This window comes from Hippoglossus hippoglossus, chromosome 23, assembly GCF_009819705.1.
Source record: "Hippoglossus hippoglossus isolate fHipHip1 chromosome 23, fHipHip1.pri, whole genome shotgun sequence".
NCBI classification, from domain to species: Eukaryota; Metazoa; Chordata; class Actinopteri; order Pleuronectiformes; family Pleuronectidae; genus Hippoglossus; species Hippoglossus hippoglossus.
In genome coordinates, this window is record NC_047173.1 from 15,901,143 (window position 1) to 15,924,252 (window position 23,110).

The window sequence follows — 23,110 nt, forward strand, 5'->3', positions numbered from 1 at the left end:
CACCTGAAGAACGAAATCCGTCCTGAATGTGTCTCCGTTGACCACTTGTGATTGGATCTCACTTCCTGCTCTATATAGAAATAAAACTCAGCTTCATTTGTTGTTTTTAACTCACCCAGAGTTTACAGATGTGTTAATTCCAGGGTGTTAGTTTACTTTCAAGTTTTTCAGAGAGGAAGAAATGTGGAGCATCTTAACTTCAGGACCCTGATATGTTGCAAACGGATATAGGTTTAAAAAGAGCTGTCCCAGATTTCCATTCACAAGATGAAAAAGCCTTTCAAACATCCTTTACACCATCACACAGAAACTCAGAGGGAGCCACAGGTATAAAATCCTCTCAGGTGTCCAAACAGCTCCTCACAGCTCTCAGCTCTACACACCTTCATCCCTGAAGCCGGCGATTTACACAGTAAACGTGTATGTGTGAGTATTTTAAAGCACAACGACTAAACAACCGTGCATCTGTTGACTTGAAATCTGCTGCAGCATGAGCGGTGGCGAGGAATGTTTGCATCCAGCGTGTGTGAGTGTTTGTGCACGTTTTGCATGCATGGCCGAGCGCTGGATAAGCAGCGTGTTAACGCGAGGCCGTGTGCGAGGGATTAGGCTGCAGAACCCGTACAGTAAACCTCTGGGCACTTTTAATAGGACACAGATGCTTACACGCCGATCGGTGTGGTTATATTTCCACATCTGGAATGCATGTGAAGTGCTTCCCCCCCCCCGTCTTTTAACGCCGAGGTACAATACTTATCTCCACAAAACACACGCCGCCGTCCTCGTGATTGGAATGCAAACGTTACACAGCGTTTTTTTTTGAACAAATAGAGGCGAGTGAAGGCTTTCGATTGAGATGAGAACGGCACCCGAGCACACACGAGGCGAAGGGTGGATGTGTTTTGAGAACAATCATACCGCACATGTCTACACACACACACACACACACACACACACACAAACATCACTGTCATCAAGGCCTGTGGTCTATTTAAGATGGCTGAAAACCAATTTAATGAAACCAAAGTCGATGGCTGTGCTGTTCTATTGCTCTACTTTCCCTTTTGTTGTTCTCGGCAGGAGAGAGAAAAGAGCATTATCGTAAGAGGCAAAAGCAAAACAAAGCCAAATCCCGAGCTTGGTTCGCTGACAACACTAATACCACCCTATAAAGCTCAGCAAGAAAAGAACGAGGGAGGGAAGGAGGGAGAGGAAGAGGGAGAGTGGGATGGAGGAGGCAAAAAAAAAAATACATCCAGACCTTTGAACGCGGGCCATCCATCTTTTGCACAAAGAGCCAAGGCGCTCAGCAGAAACGCCCAATTCTTTAAAGGACTTAAAGGACATGTCAAATAAAACGCCAGCACCGGAGAAGGAGTCAACGAGCCAAACCAGGGCTAACAGTCCTCGGGGCAGCAACCACTCCTTGCTAAGCTGTCCGATAAATTGTAGGGGGGCCCGGGCGCCGAGGGAGCCCCGAGGGTGGCAGCTGATGGAGGAGAGGAAAGAAGGGAGGAAGGGAGGGAAGGGCGGCGGCGGCGGCGGCGGCGGCCAGGAGTTACTGCCCCGATCGCTGGCTGTGGTTTGGGGACATAAACGGCGAAGGCGGCTGCATCGGGTGAGACTTGGCGGTGGCAGGGTTCAGACGGGAGCACATCATCCCCTTCGCCCTCGGACACACGCACATGTACAGTCGACGTGTGTGTGAACAGAACGAGGGAGAATAGCTGGAGACAATCCCTCATTGTTGCCTGTTTATGTGAGGCCTGCGTGGCCTGTGCGGCCTGAGCGAGTCCTCGGGGGAGACGACACAATAGCTGGTGTCAGAGGAGCGCCTCCCCCCCCCCCCCGTCCAGGACACTGTCCACCCTGTCCTCCCTCCGCCGGTCCCTCCGCCCGCTAAGACAATGAGCGGCTTCACACTTTCACAGCCAAAAGGCGCAGCAACACTCACAGAGCTGCCCTGTGTCGATTGCATGCTCCGTCTTTTCCTGAGGTGGCTGGAAGTCGCTGACTCTCCTCACTACAAAAGGAGCGAGCGGCTCTTCCTTCGCCCCTGTGGCCAGGACTGACAAGGTGTTATTGCAAGTAGACAGGGCCTTAGTGTTTGTGTGTGTGTGTGTGTGTATGTGTGTGTGTGTGTGGATGTTTGTGCGAGTGTGCGGAGCTCAGCAGGAGAGTGTCCTGGGGCTCGGATTAAGTCGTTGAGTGGATCCACTCCTGCCACAGCCTCTCCATCTCCCTCCCTCTTCCTGCTTTTCTTTTCTCGCTCTCCCTCTCAATTTGAGCCAATTGTTTGCCTTAATGGCTTAACTATTGCTTCCATCACTCCAGTCTCCCTGCAGCACAGGGCCGTGACTGAGGGCTGATATACACCGAGTGTGTGTGTCTGTGTGTGTGTGTGTGTGTGTGTGTGTGTGTGTGTGTGTGTGTGTGCGCTTAGCCAGACTCTAAAAAACGTGTCTGGATGGGCCTTTGAAGCAGCTGCTGAGGGCTGCTATTCCCTCACCTCACACTCACATTAGACAGCAGGCTCGTTCATCCCAACTACAGCTGCACAGTATTGATCATAAAATCTTACGATGGTTGTTTATTTATTCATTCATCATCTTCATTTTACATCCGCAGCTCCTCAGTCCGCCCCTCCATTACAGACAATGTCCCACATGTTGGGAAACACACTAATTGGCTTTGTTTTTTTTCCGACAGCGAGATTGAGACGATCGATGTAAATCTAGTGTTCTGTCAGGATGGGGTTAGCCGAGCTTAGCGTTAACAGTAGAAGGTCGGGGGGGGGGGGGGGGTGTATCTATAGATAGACTCCATCACTACACCTTTAGGCCTTGTGTCTTTAAATGATCTTTTGGTTAATTTCAGTTTTGTGACATGTTACTCGGGGGCTGACGGGTAAAACGAATGAAAATGTCGGCAGCAACTGACTCTGACTCATCCTGACATACAGCCCCTCCTCAGATTTCAGGAAAATAGCCAAAATTACTGCCTGGAAATAATATCAATGAAAAACATATATAGTTAAAACCAAAATAAAGAGCTGAAAGATGCTGAAAAGTTGAAGCGAACTGCAGAAGAGGATGATAACACCTTTCAAATCCCCTGTTGTTACAGCGTGTGACCTATAAAAGATGATTGTGCAGCTCTAAAGGCATTTGAACACACCTCTTGTGCGCCACTCTCTATATAAATAAGGGATTGTCACTATCCTGAGCTGCATCATAAATAAAAATCAAGCTGCAGTATGTATAGTGGATTTTACAGGTGGAAAGAAAAAAGGAGAATCCGCGTAAGAAGAGTAAACGCTGACAGCGCCGAGTGACCCGCGCTACATTAAACGCCCGCTATCTCCTGTGTTCTCCTCGTTCACAGCTGGAGTCCAACAGGCAGCCGGAGAGGAACCTGCTGCACGCCGGCGAGGAGGAGAAGACACGGGGAGGACGAGTGAGGACGGAACAAGAGGGGGGATAAAAGAGAGGGGATGCAGATGAGCCCGGTCCAGGAGTAAGCACAGCTCGGCGCTCAGCGTGGGCTCTCTGAGAAAACCGGGCGCACGTGTGCACACATGCACATATATCACACATGCATACACACACAAAGGCGACGGTTCAGGTTGGCTGCGTTGATCCCTCTCCTGTTTTTCCACTTCTGTTTCTGCTCTAAAACACACATCCTCTCTAGATTCCCTTAACCCCTTAATCGGAGCAAACGCACGCCACAAAACACGCACGCCACAAAACACGCACGCCACAAAACACACACGCACACACACACTGAGTGGGTTCGTGGAAGGGCCGAGCTGTCACACACGTCTTCTTATTGGCAGTGTGTTTGCAGGGTGTGTAACGGTCCCACAGGGGAACTAATCTTGTTGACAAGCTGAGTGAGAAACATCAGTCCCCCCCCTCGAGGGAGCAGGGTGACCAAGGTCAGCTAAACACTCTCACACCTACAGACACACACACACACACATGTTGGGAAACACACACACACACACACAGACCTGGACTCACTTCTCCTCAGATGACTTTTACCCAGACACACAAACAGGTTAAAAAACATTTATGATGCTGAAACCGAAGTGCAGACCTCAGAGTTATCACTTCCTGTCGGATGATATTGAATTATAGTGAACGTATCTTGACTTTATAATAATATGATGTGGTCGTTGTGCACGATTTTGTTCAAAAACTGCAATTTTCCACAGTAAAAAGGTTTCAGACAGGTTTTGGCTCACATACTGTAAAACTCCAGATACTTCAACACACACAATAAAGGTTTTACTGAGTGTACTTTGCCATTTTGTGATGTACTTGTATATTTATGCGAAGAGAGCGTTCCCAGGCTGCAGGTTGGAGGTGTTGAGATGCATCTGTAGGGTTGTGTGATAATTAAGAGGCTTTCAATGGGCTCTGCTCCTCAACACGGTAAACACAACCACACTTAAGTTTGTCCCCAGTGGGGCTGATACACACCTCCACACTAACACACAACATCTGTGTGTGCACGCGAAGTGCACGTCGACAAACACCCACAATTCATTTCATAGTCCTGAATATTTTCCGCTGCTGCATCAAAGTGTAAACGAGATTATCTACCTCGCCACAACGCGCCGTAAGAGGCGTGCTTTTTTCTTTTTTTCTTTTAACCCCGGATCCGAGTCTGTGGCTGATCTTGTCGTCGGCAGAGCGAGGAGGCGGATTAGTGACTCAAAGTAAATGAGTGGCGAACCGTGGCGGCTGATTTATTTTGGAACGCTTTTAGTTTCTCTGTAAAGTGACTCACAGGCAGGTGAACCGGCTCCCGGGGGCCCCGGCGTGCTGGAGCCAAACGAGGCAGCGCGATGCCGCCCGTGATTCACTTCATCTTTACTATAAGCTACGCTCCACCCACCGCTACACACTGCTCAGATATTCATTATCCATTTTGCTGTGCTGCTGCTGGGGGGGGGGGGGGGGGGGGGGGGAGGCCGAGCAGCTTCGAGGATGCCGGCATCTATGAATGACCGTGAGAGTGTGGCTGCCTTCCTGTGTGTGTGTGTGTGTACGCATTTGTGGTTGCCATGGAGACGTGGCGGTACATGTGGCGCAGGAGAAACAATCAGATAAATGTCACAGTAGCTAATGAAGCTGCACCGATGCCCTGACGCTCAGCTAGCTCCGCGCTAACGAGCTACCTCACACCGCCGCCCGCTAATGAGACACACACACACACACACACACGCACACACACAGTGACGACAACACGCTGATGTATGACACACGTGTGTAGAACATGCATGTATAATACAGAGGAGGAGCTCACACTGTTTCCTCAGAAATTAAGCTGCTTGGTGAGATGCTGCAGGTGCACGTTAGAAAATGACTCTCAAATCAAAGATTGCAGGAGAAACAATCATTATTAAGGATATTTTCTACTAAACAATATCCTGTCGTTGTGTCTTCTGGGTCCAGAACAGTAGTTTTGGAATAAAGTCCAGATCTGATTCTTCATAAACAACATCCTTCCTATTAGCAGCTCTGTTCAGTGGGCGACGACAGTAAAAGGAAAAAGACTCGACAGTCACACTGAAAACTGGTATTTGAATAACATCTCTATTCAAGCTGAAGGTTTTTCTGCAGCTCATAAAGTTATTTTTAATGAATTATTCATGTTATTTGAGATGTAAAGAAACTGTGTATCAATCACCGCACAACCTGCCACCTGTACACACACACACAAACACACACACACACACACATTACACTTCATGTGCTCCTGAGATCCTTGAGGAACAAGGTAATGAACGCTGTCACATGAGATGCAGTGAGAGCAGTTCTCTCTCAGAGCGGAACAGAGCAGAGTCCATCTATAATCTGAATATTATTATTATTAGAATACAGAAATCAATACACTTTGATAATCAATAGATACTGAAGTTACATTATAAGAGAAAACAGAAAAATCTGCCTTATCCCTATTTTCAAACATTTGTAAAACAGCTAATTAACAGATCAATTAAAGCATTTATTAGATTCATAATTAATGAAAAATAAAGGTACTTCCAGCTGAATGCATTAATATGTTGTATATAATAGAGGGGAAATTAATTTTTGCTTGTGTTGAATCATCTGTAATTTGGAGAGAAAAATGTCCTTTTCAACATGGACAATTTGAACTGTTGTCCCGATACCATCGATTAATAAATAAATGTACAGTTTTGATGTGGTCACCGAGAATCAATAGGTTCATATCTGTTGGGAGCGAGAATGTGGACGACACATATCGCACGTTTACAACTAAAGGATTAGGAGATTTTCTCATTTGAAAATCGAAAACACGGCTTAATGGTGGCGCGGCAAGAAAGGTGATAAGGTCTCTACAATCAATGGGGTTCTTCCTCCCGGGAGCGTGAATGAGCAAAGTGGATTTCATGCACATCTGGACACAGAGGTTTCAGGGAGGAGGAGGTGCTGCAGATACAAATATTACCACACGTTGGAAAGTTCTTATCAAACACTGGCTTAACGTTTTTTTTTTTCTATGTTGAGGCCTCTATTTTGAAAATCCTGCTCCAGTTTGTCGGACCTTTCCCACTTCGACTTGGACAGCGAGGTTCCTAGAATTATCTTTCGAAAATTATGCCTTCCAGCTCTCGTCAGCCTGACCTGGAGTTCCTGTGTGTGTGTCTGTGTGTGTGTGTGTGTGTGTGTGTGTGTGTGTGTGTGTGTGTGTGTGTGTGTGTGTGTGTGTGTGTGTGTGTGTGCGCGCGCACGTGATAGAGGAAGGCAGGGGGAAGGAATTAGAGCATCTTAAAGCCTCAACAGCAGATTGGTCAAATCCAGGCAGCAGCAGCAGCAGCAGCAGCAAAATTCCTCTGTAATCTTTAGCACACTTCTCCTCTTCTTCACCCCCCCCTCCTCCTTCCTGTATCCTGTTGCTATGGGAACAGCCGTGTCGGCGGGCCATGGGGTGAGGGTAGCTGGGGGTATTGGGTGTTGGGTAGGCGGGTGTCTCTTTGGATGACAGCGCAGCGAACGCACCCCCTGACTCGTCGCTCTTTCGTTTTTTTGTGTTGTTGCCGGGTTTTTCTTTTTTTTTTTTTATTATCTCTCGCTGGGTAAAAAGCCTTCAGCTCGCCGCCTCTCCTCCTTCATCACCTACCGCTCGTCTCACTCAATCTCTCATGTTTGCGGGCTTAATGAGAAACAGCTTGTTTGTGGTGTGAGTCTGCGTGCGTGCCCGTGCGTCCGCATGCGACCGTGTGATGAAATGGCAATGGCTCTGATTGTCTGGCATCGCGCTGCGGCTGCATTCTGCCAAAAGTCATCATCTGACTCGCCGAAGGGGATGATGGCCCATTTGACTAATGCTTCTCCGCAAAACGGGCCAACAATGCCGATCCAACGAACAGAAGAAAGAGCGACTGGCGGGGAGAATCGTATCGAAACGGCCTAATTCAGTGGATCCGGACTCAAGACGCAGGTCGACGGGAGTCCACCGCGGCCTCCACAGCGTTATCTTTACTGTGTGTTACTGTGCGCCCTCACCTGAACGACGTGTAAACGCCCCCCGGTGTGTTCACGCACATCGGCCGTGACACCTCTAAAGGGCACGACCAAGCAGAAAACCACAGGGTGCGGACAGAAAATGGCGTAATAAGGGCAACGCAGGGAGACAAAGAGGAACAGAGAGAGAGGGAGAGAGGGGAGGGAAGCGGCAGCCAGTTGCCCACAACAAAACACCACTGATTTAACAACACGAGTGCATTCGTCGAACTGGCTTCCACACAATTACGTCCCATTGTGAGTAAACCCCTGCGCCGTTTGCCGCACAAAGGTTACAAAAGCCTGGATAAAAGCTCTGTCAGGGATTTGGCGAGGCTGTTGTTTTCATGTACCGACGCCAATAAAAACTACAGGAACACACCGCACAGGGTTGCTGAGATTGTGTGTTTCGACATTCTCCCAGAGGCCGCTTGGCGTGTTCCCGTGGCGAGGACCGGCAACGCCACGTCTGAGGGTTTAATCAACCACCTATCCCGCTCCTCGCACACACACACACACGACCAGAGACAGACTGCCGCAGGAAACATATTTATTGGCTGGCGAGAGAGGGCGACGTTTTCTGTTTGTGTTGTTTGCGAGTGTGTGTGTGTTTGTGTGGTCGATTGTGAAAAAACAGGCCGTGCTGAGGAGTTACTTTTCTCGGCGAGGGCACATCTGTAAGCTCTTGTTTGTACTGTAATTTCCCTCGTAGATCATTTCACGGGAGTTGCGGCAGAGTGTGTTTGTGTGTATGCGAGTCTGACCTCGGGCTCCCTTTAAGCACAAAATACAACTGGGGCATTTTGTCCACGTGTACAACACATTCTTCAGTGTGGTGTCACACGCGCACACACACACACGTACACAAACCGACACACACACACACACACACACACACACACACACACACACACACACACTGCAGCGCACCGAGCCACCCCGGCTGCTATCCAGCGTTTCCCTGCTGTGATTCATGTGAATGAAGTCGGCCTTCGCCAAGTTCATCTCCTCCTCTCTTCCATTTTGTCCACTCTATTGTTTTCTTTCTCTTCCTGCCACATTTATTTCTTCTGTATCTCTCTTCACGCTCACATTTAAGTCTGACCTAAAAAACAATATGTTGTCATAGCAACACAAACGTCACTGATTTGAGATAAAGTGTATAAGAATATATATATATATATATATATATATATATATATAAACGACATAAAAGAATCAGACAGTTACTAGGGAGGAGCTCGGAGAGAGAATATCTGCACCAAGGCTCCAAGGCTAGAGAGAGAGTGAGAAGTGGACCTGCACATTCATCAGGATCATAACGTTTCCTTCTCGGCCGAGGTCCATGTGCATGTCTGGTCTCAAGGTCAGAATTAACATCGAGTCTCAGGTTAGTCAACAAAGTCCGAGTCCAGACTTTGGTCAAAATAAGTATCAGGTGTTTTGGGAAGTCAAACCGAGGCTCAACTCAAATCTGATTTTTGTTTTTTAGTTTTTTTGGGAGACAACCTGATAATGTCTGATAAAAGAATCAGTCAAGATGAGTCCAACTTTAAGAAAAGTCAAACCAAGGTCCTCAAGCTCAAGGACACTTGGTGTCAAGTCAAACCTGAAATCAGTCAACATGGGTCAAAGTCTCACTTCAAGTCTAAAGTCAGTCTGTGCCAATAAGGAAAGGCTCATCCCAAGATAACTTTCCTGTCTTTTGGGAGACGTCCAGTTCGTTTATGGAGCGTCCACATTTCAAAATCTTCCAAGAGCAAGTCTTGAGTCGTGCAGCCTTAAAGTGTCCAAAGCAGATTCCAAGTCAAGTCTCCAATTTAGCTGAGACAAGTCAACGACCTCCACTCATCCATTTATTGCCTCTTATATTCCTTCCTCCCTTCTCCATGTCCCTCTCTGCTCGTCCGATTCCTCAAGCGTGCCGTCAGCAGAGAAGAGGAAATCACTTCTTGTTTCCAAGAGTTTTACTCCACAACAACATACTACAATTCATCCTCTGAGCCAAGTTTATAGGGGGGGGGGGGGGGGTCTGGACAGATTTCCACTGGGAGCGGCAGGACATCTCCAATCTTTTGGACCTGCCCCCTGGACTGAAAACGCCTGGAGAAGAACGGTGGCTAATGCCCGGTGTGGTGTAATTATGCCTGTAATGTCGTAGAGGAGGAGGGGGAAGGAGTGAGAGGCGGGGGCAAGGAGCGGGTGATAGCATGAAAGGGATATTAGGGCGGGTGGGGTGTTCATTTTCATTAGGTTTTATGGGCTGGAAAAACATTGTCATGCATACCAATTAGCGCGGGGAACAGATGGCTCAATATGTTTGTATGTTTCATCACACACACACGTGCACATGCTCTGTGTGTGTGTGTGTGTGTGTGTGTGTGTGTGTGTGTGTGTGCCCGGGGGTGGTGAACAGGAGTCTGACAATAACAACCCACACAACAGCATCAGGCCGGTCAACGGGTGGAGAGAGTTCAGGCTGACAGCTGTTAATAGCAACAGTCCCCCCCCCCCTGCCCCCCCACCACTTTACTTTCCTTGACTCCTTTCCTTTCCCCCCCCCCCTCCCCCCTGTTTTCTCTCCTGTCTGCCCTCCATCCCAGGTCAAGACCTCCAGAGCAAAATCAAACCCGGATCAGTCTGTTCAACAGTCTCTCCGAGGAGGGAGCCATATGCTGACATATGCTGATGGACTGGAGAGGGAGCTTCATTATGCCTGTGTGTGTGTGTGTGTGTGTGTGTGTGTCTGTGTGTGTGTGTGTGTGTCTGTCTGTGAGTGTGCGTGTGTGTACGAGTCTCCGCCAGATCCCAAAAGCAAACACTGTCAAACCGACACAAAGGTTTGACCGATACTTTTCAGGCTGTATCTGGATGACATTTTGACTTGATATTCACAATCTCCCAAATCAGTTTTTCTCGCCTGCATTTTGGTTTAAAAGTCAGCGGTTTTTCTCTGAGCTGCATTCATGTCAGAGTTGAGGGCGTTTTGAAAAAGCAGTGAGTCGCTCAACAGATTCAGAAAGAGAGGGAACGATAATATAATTCCCTCATAATAATGATCCTAATCATGAAAATAAAACCGTCTCGGGGTATATTGGTGAATAATTCAAACAAAAGGCTGAAACAATCACTTGGCACCACTTCAACACATGATCACTGCTTTACCGATCATTTCTGTTACAAAAAAGAAACCTGCACCATGTCCCGGAGCATCATAAAAGATGGATAAATCACAAGAGACGTCAACTTTTAAGCTTATTTCTTAGCCGTGAAATCACAGTGGCAACAAAACATTTCTCCATTAAATCAGAAAGACTACTACCCACCCACCTAACACGTCTACGTCCAATGCTCGGGTGTGAAAACGTCCTTAAAAGCTGACAAATATGTGTGTATATGTACGTGCATCGTTAGATATCACTACACGTATTACGTTTCTCTCTTTTTTGGGGGGGTAAATTGAGTGAATCTTCCCTTTAACACCCACTGAACCCGAACAATGCCGCCTCTCAAGTCCCTTTCAGTGACTCCTCTTGTCCCCGGTCGCCCTCCGACTCCTCGCTCGTCTTCAGAGCTCAGAGCTCTGTCGAAAAAAGCTCGGGGCGGGTTCAGGTGCGCCTCCCCACTTCAGAGACTTTATACTAGCAAACACTTTAGCCGCGGTGTTAGCCACGGCTCAGTGGGCCTGAATGGGGACGCGCTAACAGGCCAGCGCCGCAGTCCCAGAGCCTATTGATCTGTGGCTGCTCACTAATAACAGACAGCAGAGACTCTCTGGCTCTCTGGGGCCATTAGGATGCATGAGTGGAAACTGTGCTAAATGGGAGAATACACAGAGGTGTGTACAAGGGTAAATACACTCCGGTTCATACGGAGAGTCGGATACACTGCGGGTAAGCTCGGCTAACATGTAATTCCTTTGGATAACCTTGGAATTGCATTAGTGTGTTTATTTTTGTGCGCGCGCGTGTGTTGTAATACACGGATTAAGTGCAGATATACAGCACAAGTGAGGCTGCTATATTTAGGGTCATGCTGTTACATTTTCAGGCCATTATCTGGACCTGTGGGGACGAGCAGGGATTTCAGTGTGGCACAAATCACACACACAGACACACAACCGCGCTAACACGGGTGTGTTTGGATGGAGAGGCAGACCTACATTCAGCCTCCTCTCTCCTGAACAGTAAGAGGGGAGAAATGGAGACGCCTGTCTGCTCTCCATCCCTCTAAATGTTTAATGAACCATCTCTCTCCCTCCCTCCGTCTCTCTCCAGCTCCATCGCCTCACTCCTCCACCCTCGCCCATCGTCTACTTCTCTCTCACTTCATCCTTGTTTGTCCGTCTCTCTCCTCCTGCGGGCGAACAGACACCACAGCGCCGTACCGGTCCGGGGATGAGGTTTGAATGCTGACGAGGAAGGAGGAGAAGAAGAGGAGGAGGAGGAGGAGGAGGAGGAGGAGGAAGAGGACGGCTCATCTGCATCCCATTTCCCCTTCATAACTCAACCCCCCTCTGGCCTGAATCCAGCCTCCCCAAATATATCATTTGTTCTCATTTGACTTTTCACTTGATTTTTTGAGATGTCGTAATTTGCGTTTCTCCTCTGACGGGACAGTTCTGGGTTGACGGTATCTCGCCGGCCGGCGTGGATGCTGGCATCGTGTTGTGTTTCCACGTTAACCACACGAGGAAAACGTGCGGCGGCAGTGATCCAGCTCCTAAGTGCTCGTAATGTAACTGGCAAATTTTTGTTTTGGCACGAGGAAAAGATGTGAAAACGCCGCGGTGGTGTTTGTGGGCTTCGTAGTCGCAGCTGTTATTGTTCAGACAACAAGATTTGTCTGTGCAGGATAAAGACCGTGTTGTTTCATTAGACCTAATCTACTGCACTCGGTCTTTATCCTTTTACCTGAATAAGCTGCTTCTTTTTTCTTTTTACCTGTTTAACAGCTTTTGGTAAATCTGTGTTTTGTCTCTTAATCTCCTGCGAATACACAGTTTACAGGTTAAACTGTTAATCTTCATCCGCAGAAGGTGAGATTTTGAAAATCTGTCACACTCCACTGAGCTAATGACGTTTAAATTAAGAGACTGGATCCAGGTAGAGCTGAAATTAAAGGTTGAGTATTTAGGAAAGACTTACCTACATATTACAACTGATCGGAGACTTTATTTCGGACTTGTTAACCAGAGCTTGACTTAAGATTGATTTAACTAGACTAACAAGAGTTTTGATTTTACCCCCCCCACATCCCTGCCAACGTCAAGAACGCATGGACGTATGTGTGCAGTGACGTATCTCGAATTTGTACACAATCGTAGCATTAACGATCTTTAACTTGTCAGAGCGAGACTGGAGAATCGACTTCGAGCTCATCTCGACTGAGCCGACGCTCGACTCGTTTGTTTTCTAACGAGAAACAGACTTGAGTTGAAACCGTTCCTGCTCGACATGAGACTTGATTTATTAATAAACTAATAAACAAAATCCTCTCCGGCGATACAGGACGTCATCTACAATGTGCAACAACCTCCCTCTCCCAAGAAAACACACACCACACACACACACCACACTCTCCGCGCGTTTGTGTGCGTGCAAAAACACACGAGTGTGGGTGCGAGCGAGCGGGCGTACTTCTACTCCCAGCCCCAGGACTTGAAATTATCCCGAGGCTCCTCCAAAACACACTTCAGAATTTTTGTCTGCTTTCCAAACTCATTACTTTAGTAGGGCAAATCAAACAGGGCGCATTAAACGGAACTCAGACGTGAAGAGAGTGGAGTGCAAGGGGAAGAAGAGTGTGTGCGAGAGTGTGTGTCTGTGTGTGTGTGTGTGTCGGAGAGAAAGAGAGTGAAAGGTGCCTGTGTGTTAATTAGCAGGAACCTGCTCTAATTAATGGCCTATGAATAGCCATGCTGGGTGAGGAGTCAAGGTTAGACACCTGTGCGGCCATATTGTTGCTTCCTCCCAGGGTCTATCAGATTATACACTTTTAATGTAAATACAATATTGGCAGCTTCGCCTGCTCCTGAGCCAAGAGAAGAACCTAAGTGTGTGTGTGTGTGTGTGTGTGTGTGTGTGTGTGTGTGTGTGTGTTACACAGACAGTGTGTGTATCCGACATGGATGATGTCAGAGCAATTAGAGAACACATGAATCATCGCTGGGGAGGTAATGACCTCGGAGCACCACAGAGGAGAGTCAATTACGCCATCACACTGGAACCTGGCAGCGTTACACATTATTTATAACTAATTCCAGAAGAGATTTTATGACTCTGTTGTGCTTGGTGGAAACATTAATTTGTCATAATTCTCAAAATTATTATTATTTTTTTTTTTGTCGCACCCTTTTAAAATTTGCAAATTGAATTCTTGCTTAAGCCGGGAGACTTTTTTCCAGCGTGAACATTTAATAAGTGACTTCTCGCAGGTTACAGTCACTTACACCTGCAGGTTTCTGGATCAGACTACAAGGCCAGAGGCTGAACGTAAAGACGACACGTTTAAAAAAAGAAAAGTAGTGACGGCACAATCCAGAAGAAAGAGATCTCAGAATCTACAGTCACCACCACCGGGTGTTGGATTTACAGCAAAGATGTCTTGTGATTGATTTTTGGTGCATCGACTATTCTCTATTCTTTAAATCTGTAGATTATTAAAAGATTAACCACGACCGTGATTGAAAACACTTCTCTGGATCAGAAGCTGAACTTCTTAAGAAGCAGAGAAACCACTGAGTCATCCAGCGTTTTGCACTTGGAAGCAGAACTCAAGGTCGAAACCAGACACATCACGTGGCTGCACTGGATTATGGTCTTTTGAGGTGAATGATGGGAGACAAATTAGTTTCTGCTTCCTCCTCTCTGGATTTTCTTCTTCTGCGAGTGCTCAGAGTTGGAAAACCCGAAATGTTTGCTGTTGACATTTCAAGCTGCTGAAACATTTATGCAGTAAAAAAACTCAGTGGGAAAGTGGAGAATTCTCCGAAGGTGGCCAGACGCTGCCCAACAATGCAAATTCATTCAGACCTTTTACAGCGTAAAGCACAGCGACCTTACACGGCATCAAACCACCGTCTCCCTGTAACTCGTATCTAAAAGGTTGGATCTCGGGGTTTCTGGTGGAAAATGGGTTTGATACCATTGGGCCTCTGGGTCTCTGCTGGAATCCGTCACAGCTGCTGTCTCCCACCACGAAGGAACACGCCACAGCACCGTGTTCCTTTAGATGAGACCGTTACCGTAGAGTTATTTCTTAAGCTGCATTACGGGCGATGAGGTTAACGGTGTCGGTGTCGGCGGCACGGCGTGCTCTAATACTGTTGTACTGTAAGAATTCCAGCATCAACACGAGCGCGGCCTCCTCCTGTTCACGTGCGTACGACCAAAAAGAGCATTCCCTCACCAACAGATCAATATCCCGGATCCATTCTGGTTTGTTAAGAGTAATAGGCATGGATTTGAAAAGAGAGAGAGAGAGAGAGAGAGAGAGAGAGAGAGAGAGAGAGAGGGAGAGATAGCGGGGAGGAGGGAGGGAGTCTAACGGGCGCTGATTTAGCCGGGCTACACCGAAACCCATTTACTCCTCAGCTATACAGCTAACAGGGTTTCTCCTGCCTCCAAAACACTTTGTACTGCCATCACAGCACTGCACACGGCAGAAGAAAAATTACCCCCATTATGTAATCTCTATAATGATTCCTATTGAGAAAGCAGAGGCTACAACGGCGGTACAGTAAATTACACTAAACACCATTACTCTTGACAGCTCCTTTTTCGAGTGTGTGCGAGCGTGTGCGCGTTGCGCGAGAGTCGGGGTGTGTGTGTGTGTGTGTGTGTGTGTGTGTGTGTGTGCGTGTGAGGTGCAGTGAATGATTGAGTGTGTGTGCATGAGTGCGTGAGCGCCGCTCTCACGGTGAAATTAAACTGGGGCTCAGGTGAGAAACAGAGAGCGGCTTCGGCGAGGAGACAGAGGGAAGAACAGAGGAGTGGCGGCGAGGAGTTAAACACCCAGAGGACTTTGCAGACGACGCAGAATAAGCCTGTCTGGGTTAAAGCGGGGGGGTGGTGGAGGGAGGGAGGGAGGGGGGAGGTGTGTGGGGGTGGGGGGTGAAAGAAGGGAGGAGGAAAAAGAGGGAAATGGAAAAGGGAGAAGCGGAACAGAGGGAGCTGACAGGGAGATTGAGAGATGGGGAGATTGATGGCATGTAATGATGAAACGGATGGAGGACGAGACAAGAGAGACATGCACGTCAGAGGCCATTACTCATCTGCAGCGCACGCACACACACACACGCACACACACACAGACACACACACACACACACACAAACACGCCACCCAAGGGTGTGGGAGCTACCTCTCTCTATTTGTCTCACCTTCTTTCTCCTTCTCCCCGTCGCCCTCCTTCTCCTTCATCCCACCCCCGGTCTCCTCTTCCATCTCCCCTCCTCTTTCACTCCAGGCTCCCTCCAGAGACTCGTATCACTCATATCAAATCACATCATTCGCCACGAGCGCTGAAACCCGTTTATACCATTTGCATTTCCAGTGGAGTTGGACAAGATACTACAGGTTGATAAATTATCAGGTGTAGTGCACAGATCACTTTGATGAAACTTTGCCCCTGAATGCTTCCGTAAAAAAATGGCTTTTATGGTTCTTTACCCGTTTCGATTGGATGGAACGTATGAATATATCCTCTTTACAGCTGGACACGACACAAACACGTTTTAGATGATAAAAAGCATTATGGGAAACGTAATTTGTTTGTATTTCTGGCAGTTTGAGCCCATAGACACGTCTCCACTCCCTCCCACTATCCAGAAATGAAGCCAAAAATATCACAGGGTACGAACTCGCCCTTTTTTCGAATCAGTCTCAGCTGTCAATCATGACGCTTCAGTCTGTTTATATATCATCAAATAACTAATTTAGAACCAAACTTATCAGAAGAATTCAAACTTGACCGTGAGCCATTCACCAACATGGAGGAGGCTGGATTCATAACCTTTACTGCAGCCATCCACCAGGTGGCGATAGAGACGTTTTGGGTTTACTTCTTAGGAGCTGCTACGTCGTCCGTCTATATTCAAAGTCTATGTTTTACTCCACAAACAACTGAATTAACTATTAAAAACTATTCGAAACAAAAGCCCTTTGAAAGGTTTATATTATTTCATGTCTCTAGGTGTTTCAGAGGCTGAGAAAAGAAGGTTTTTGGCGAACGTGGAGTTTTTCAGACACCCCCGGGTTCCAGGTTCGGAGAGGTTGTTTTCAAACAGTGTTTTGGTTTTGGAGGGAGCCTCGGGTCTAATTGGGTTAAGTAAAGAAACTGACTCCGTCTTCCACCACTGCTTACAGGGCTGCCCTCTAAACTCTGACGCTTCAAACGATTATCTGAAGAGGCCTTGATTCAAACCACATGTTGTCAGTTTGGGGGCTTCAGGTTTCTTTCCTTTATTTTTTTGCAGCGTCATTGTAGAGAGAACTCCGCAGGCGAGCAGACAACAACGTTCTCAAAACATTTGCCCCAAACTACAAACGTCGCTGCGATGGAAAATCAAGGTCATGTTTTCTGGACTTAATTAAAAATGTGTCCCACATACAAAAGGCTGTTACAGTGTAGTCTTGGGAGGCCGAAGCACTGAGCTGTGGTGTGATCACGCAGGAGCTATGAATTTATTACGATTAAGAGCAAACGCTCACATACTTTGCAAACCTGTGTTTGGTCTTTAACGCCCAAGGTTGAATATTCCACGCGCTGCAATATGAATCTTCATCATCGTCTTGACCCGTTGACTCGCCGCTGTCATCAATTATGTGATTGAACCACGCGAGGCAGAGACGATTCCTGTCTACATCTGGCTTGTGTGTGTGTGTGTGTTTTGCAGTTTTGGCGTGTTTCACCGAGCAACATCTTCCATAATGAGCACTCGGGGGAGAGTTGCACTGAGCTCCGTTCACACACACAAAAAAAAGGGTCTGCACAGACTTCTGGGATATACCTCCGATGGTCCCCGGAGGCCAGAGACAGACTAAACGCCCATTTCCATAACAGCGTCCTCACAAGCAGCAATATCAGCTCCGTCCCAGGGGCTTTTCATTCACTGCAAGGATCAAATCTGACCGAGTGCAAGATGGGGGGGGGGGGGGGGGGACAAACCATATTTTGAAGCAAGCAAGTTCTGGAAACCCAACAGCTCACCTTGGGCATCTTGAAGGGAAACATGGAATTGGAACATCTCCAAGCAGCAGATCATTACCCTTTGTTTAGACATAATCAACATCTATATATATATATATATATGAGTTCAATGTTTGGGCACATTGTCCGTATACTTATGGCCTGGTAGAGAAGCTCCAGAGCCAATGATCGACCAGGAACCAGACAGGAACTTGTACTTATTACTGCAGGTACATCTCTCTAAGTGTGAGACTGTTGTACAACAACACAAAACCAAAAGTGCACCAGTGTGCCGCTGGGTAAATGCCTCCTTTCTGCTGCTGTGGACTGGTGTCGGCTGTTTAAATATCCCCCCCCCCCCCACACACACACACACACACTGCTTCATACAATGAGCTGATATGGCGTGTGTGCCGGCCGCTCTCCCCCCCCGTGGAGGCTTCAAATGCATCACGCCTAATCAGAGATTGAGGCTCAGCTCATAGCGCCGGGCTAGTGCTGCATGCTAATCCTGTGCAGATGAAGACGCTAAGCTAAGCGCGGGCTGACAGCCATGTGGTAGGAATGTCGACACAGGAGGCCGATGCTAACTGCAGTGTCACCCCCCCCCCATCTCCACCTTCGTTACACACACACACACTCATCGATGCGTTTGTTGCACGAGTATTTAACGACTAGGTGTGTGTGTGTGTGCGTCTTGTGTGTATGTGAGCAAACAGCAGCTGCACGAAAAGCCTTCAACGTCACTGTGGCCAGCTGAGATTTGATTTGGCTGTGAGCATCTGTGTGTGTGCGCCTGCGGGTGTGTGCGCGTGTGCTCATGAAGGAATTTGACAATAATACTAACAAGCGCCCCGAGCCAGGCAAATGTGGGATGCAAGACAACCTCTCAACATAAAGTTAACTCTCTCACACGCGGACGAGGAGCCGGGCGAGCGTTTTGATTTGTTGTTGTTTACCACTGGAGGTGAGACGGAGCCGCGGCCTGGAAATCTGGAACTTGTCTCATTAGCGTGTGTCTCCGGCGTCGGCGCACACGAGGAATGATTTGGCGCGTGGCTTCGGCCCAGAGCGAGTTTTTAAACACAACTTGTGAGTAGGTAAACACAAGCGTCCATCGTCCGTCTGTGTGTTTTGAGAGGAAACCGCTCGCCTCAGAGGGATCAAGGCGCTGATGCACACACTCGCGGACACACTAACTGGCTGTAGTTGTGTGAGAGCACTCCCGAGAACCACAAAAGGCTGTAATGTCTGCCAGTCAGAGGAGCACTTACACAGCGCCGCCTGCCAATCTCAGCCGACCACGGCCGCCGCAATGCCCACCACTGTGCCCACTCACCGTCAATCACGTTTCACCACCACACCCACCGCCTGACAACCTGCAAAATGTCTTGCAGCACCCAGCCAGCACTCCTAATTACAACCGCCGCTGCCACTAACCCTGCGCCGTGCAAAACCACAACTCGACATAATGTAAACGCTGCCGGCGGGGGCTCCTCGTTCGAGAGAAATACAGGCTACAGCCATTCCCGGGACCCTTAGCGTCCCGCTCCCCCTCTGACACGTTACATCCCATTAACAAGGTGTCACCACTGATATTTAAGAGGTTTATTCGAGCCGCTCCCGAAGCCGATTTGATCTAAACGGAGTGTGACAACTTTAATGACTAAACAAAACAGAGGACAAACAAACCTAAAGACCGACTGCTAAATCGCGGAGGGGTGGTCTGCAGGGGAGGCGGCTTTTGAAGCAGAGGAAAACAACCAAAGGAATCTTTGTGTGCGGCCACGGCATCATTACAGCCGGGCGAGGTGAGGCGGAGGCCTAATTAGGGCGAGGATTGGTTGAAGTGGTGCGTACAGAGAGAACAAAGGGAGAAAGCAATGAGGGAAAATGAGGATGATCCTCGCAAAAGACTGTTTTTACAGGGGAAGGGATGTGAGTTTTGTGTCAAGACATTTTGTTTTTAAACTTCCTCTTGTGTCGTTAACCTGACAGGAAGTACAAACTCTACACGGACAACGTGATTGATGAAGATATGAAAGTAAAAAAATCTCAATTTGCTTGTGAGCTTGTAAAAAACTAAAACTAGAGTGGAACCCAACAGGCCGTTCAATTCTGCACCGAATCCGTCAGGTGCATTTGGAGAACGTCGTAAAACTATTGAAGATGCACAAACTGTTAAGTCCCAAATTAATTCCCATTATCTCAGCTACACGTTGATGGTATTCATGGGTTTGTATCTCTGTTTATCACCGTACAGCAGCTGAAAAACGTCCTAAGAATCCACATTTAAATCCATTAGATCTGGATTTCTATTCGAATCTGCGCCGAATTACACCCTCATGACTATCAGACAGATTCTTCAACCTACAGACAAAAGTGAAAACATGCTCCTTGACATTTATTGACCTCGATCTTTCAGGGTTCTCTGGGATGCAGAGTTCAAATGTTTTCTAACAGTTGGCATTTGCAGCTGAAAACTCTCCGCGTTGCAGCTTCCAGATTACAATTAGCATTAGCTCAAGGGTTACAGGAACCAATTAATTTGTCAGCGGAAGTTCTGACAAGATGATCGGTTGGGGCTGAGTTGGGGAATCTAAAGAAACGGAGATATTCACGCACCTGAATAAGTCACCACGTCCTTTTTAAAATGCAGAGCGTCTCTTTTGCAAAGCAGCGCCTCATCCTCCCTTCCCTCCCTCCGTCTCCCTCTCCTCCCCGTCCATCTTCTAAACCAGGTTATACTTGAGAAGCGGGGCTCCTGTCAGCTCTTGCCTCTAAATGGCAGAGGTAACCCTCTTATGTGAGCAGCCACTGCTAAAAGCATGTCATTTTCTTCAGCTAATGTCAAGTGGGAACAGATCAGAACAGGCAGGGGGAGTTAATAACGCCACATTCTCTCCTCCAACGGATCCTTCGGTGCTCCCGCTTACGTGGTCTCAAACTTCCCTACGTCACCTTCGGCTTTGTAAATGCTGAGTAATCATCTGTGGCGACCTGTTCTCGAGCTTTAATTGCATCTCGCCGTCTCTCAAAAAGCTCTCAATCTCGATGGGGGGGGGGGGGGGGGGGGTGGGACAAGGGGGGTGGAGGGATTGACATCTTTCCTCTTAAACTATCTCAATCCAAACCATTATAAACATTCCTTACCTTATTCTACTGGAGGATATCAGAGCTATACTTAGGTTCTTATGTCACAAAGTCAAGACGCACACGCTGAGCGACATTTCCACATTGATCTCAGGTTGTTGAACAGCCTGTGACAGTTTGATTGGCCAATTCAGACTAGATGTGGTTACACAAACACGCAAAGCTGAATTCTTTATAAAAGGCAAATTTAAACCACTTGTGGCTGCATAGACCATAACGCTCAGGAGGTTATATATATATATATATATATATATTAAATCTGCAACTCCCTGTAAAGCAAAGACAAGGACAAGTATCATACTTGTGTTTATATGTCGCTGCTTTGCATCCATTCCACTTGGAGCCATTGCACAATCATTTATTTCCTTTCTCCTCCTGAGGAAAAAAACATGTAAAATATGTCTTTTCTCCTTCTGGGGGTGAGGAAACATGTAATTTGAGAGGATCCACATTAGTCCACATCCTTTATTCTGATGTGGCAGAAAAAAAACACCCGGCTTCCCACAGTGCTTTGCTGGGCTGCCTGGAAAAGAGGCTGGAGCTGTTTCATCCATAACCAACAGAGCCATCAGCGGGAGAAACAGCCCCTCTCTGTATTCCGCTCATGCCCCCCCCTCCTCTCCACTGCAGAGGCTAGAGGTCCACACACGCTGTGGCTCCACTCATTACCTTGCCGCTTGGATGCCAGACCCCCATTCACCCCGCTCACACACACACACACAGACACACACACACACACACACAGACACACACTGCAAGCCCCCTGATTAATCATCTCTTCTTAACCCCTCCCTCTCCGCGGTGCCTGACACCCGCCTCCTCGCAGGATGCAACACGCTGGGTGAATGAAACGTGATCCTGATTCTGATTGGTACCTCGGCAGCCCGATGCCGTAGCAGGGCAGCTCACACTATTTGACCCCAGCCCACTGGTTCTCAGCGGAGTCGGGGGCTTTGCATGAGATTTGCTGCTGATACTTCTCGGCGGACATCTGATCAAAATGGGTTTTCGAGTCAAGTAACACTACGTTGTCGGGTTCCAGCAGTCAGACAACAATGCAAGGGCCAATATCTACAATGCATATGAATAATTTCTTGGATTGGAGCAGCTCAAAGTGAAGATGAGACCCCCCCCGCTCCGCAGCAGCACCGTGACACCTAACCATGATTTACGTTTCCCCATTCTTTCATCCTATTTGAGGCAGGCTGGAGGTTGCAGACATTCATTATCTTTTCAAAACAAACTCACATTTGTCACTGGCAGAGAAAAAGAAAACAACCCACGACGATGCGCGCTAACAAATCTGTACGTTCCCGATCTGCAATTCTTCATCCCCCCCCCCCCCACCCTCGCAGCTGCTCGGTGATTTGCCGTTACCTGTAGCAGCCTGCGTGTAAAACACGGAGCCGTTGTCAAATAAAGCGATATGAAAATTCACTTCACATACCTGCCCCACAATGCACCTTAACACCTTATTGACGCTGCGCCGTTCCACTGATTGTGGAAACGTAAATTCAATCTCCACAACCACAGCCAACTGCCTCCCGAAGCTGCAAATCCCAGCATCAGGATTTTTAATTAATGTGATATGTGATGTGACACCGTTCGGGAGGCCGTTCCACTGATATCAAATTATCCACTGAATACCTGAGCTCAAAGAATTCTTGCTTCAGGTATCCTGATCCAAATGAGTTTCATCTGAACGTATGACTTCCAGCTGTGAGCGAGAAAATGTCCTCAAATCCTGGTGAAATCAGCCCCGGCTGCTGTCACGGCGTCCTGGGATTCGTTCCATTATTCACCGTCTACGGAGCAGCGCCGGGATTTGTCTCCAGATAAAAACGTCTCTTGTCTCTCTGGTGGTTTGTTTATGGGGGGGGGGGGAATTGTTCAAATACACAACATTAAATATGTGAGCTCGACAAAGCTGGATAACAAACGGTCTGTGCAGCCGTTTTTCAAGGGGGGGGGGGGATTTTCCATTTTTAATCTTCTGCTGAAGCAATTAGTCAATTCACAGGAAATTAATCAACAACTTTGATGGTTAATGAAACATTTTCAGTCTTTTACAAAAACAAAAGTAAATGTTTTGCCGCTCGTCTCAGTTTTATATCGCCGTCAGCTGAATATCTTTGGACCGTTCGTCTGCTCTGGAACTTGTTTGGATAATTTTTTTTTTTTACGACTGCAGAAAAGTCATATCAACAATCAATAATCCAGCAGTGATG

The 23,110-nt window shown here is 47.6% G+C and overlaps 1 protein-coding gene and 1 long non-coding RNA gene across 29 annotated transcripts in view; one reads left to right on the top strand and one right to left on the bottom strand.

The window, feature by feature from the left end:
* celf2 (cugbp, Elav-like family member 2) overlaps positions 1 to 23,110 on the bottom strand; it is a 169,884-nt gene that overhangs the window by 67,750 nt on the left and 79,024 nt on the right. Inside the window, exon 1 of one of the 28 annotated variants that reach the window (XM_034577946.1) lies at positions 1,262 to 1,819. The exons of the other annotated variants lie outside the window; for them this stretch is intronic. Coding sequence (XP_034433837.1) covers positions 1,262 to 1,347 — 86 coding nt within the window. The 5' untranslated portion in view covers positions 1,348 to 1,819. Of the gene's footprint in view, positions 1 to 1,261; positions 1,820 to 23,110 lie in introns of those variants that run through there. 28 annotated transcript variants of the gene reach the window in all.
* On the top strand, positions 933 to 14,086 carry LOC117757168. The gene is made up of 3 exons (XR_004613048.1): positions 933 to 969; positions 4,357 to 4,363; positions 13,169 to 14,086. It is a non-coding gene; the product is annotated as an uncharacterized LOC117757168 (long non-coding RNA).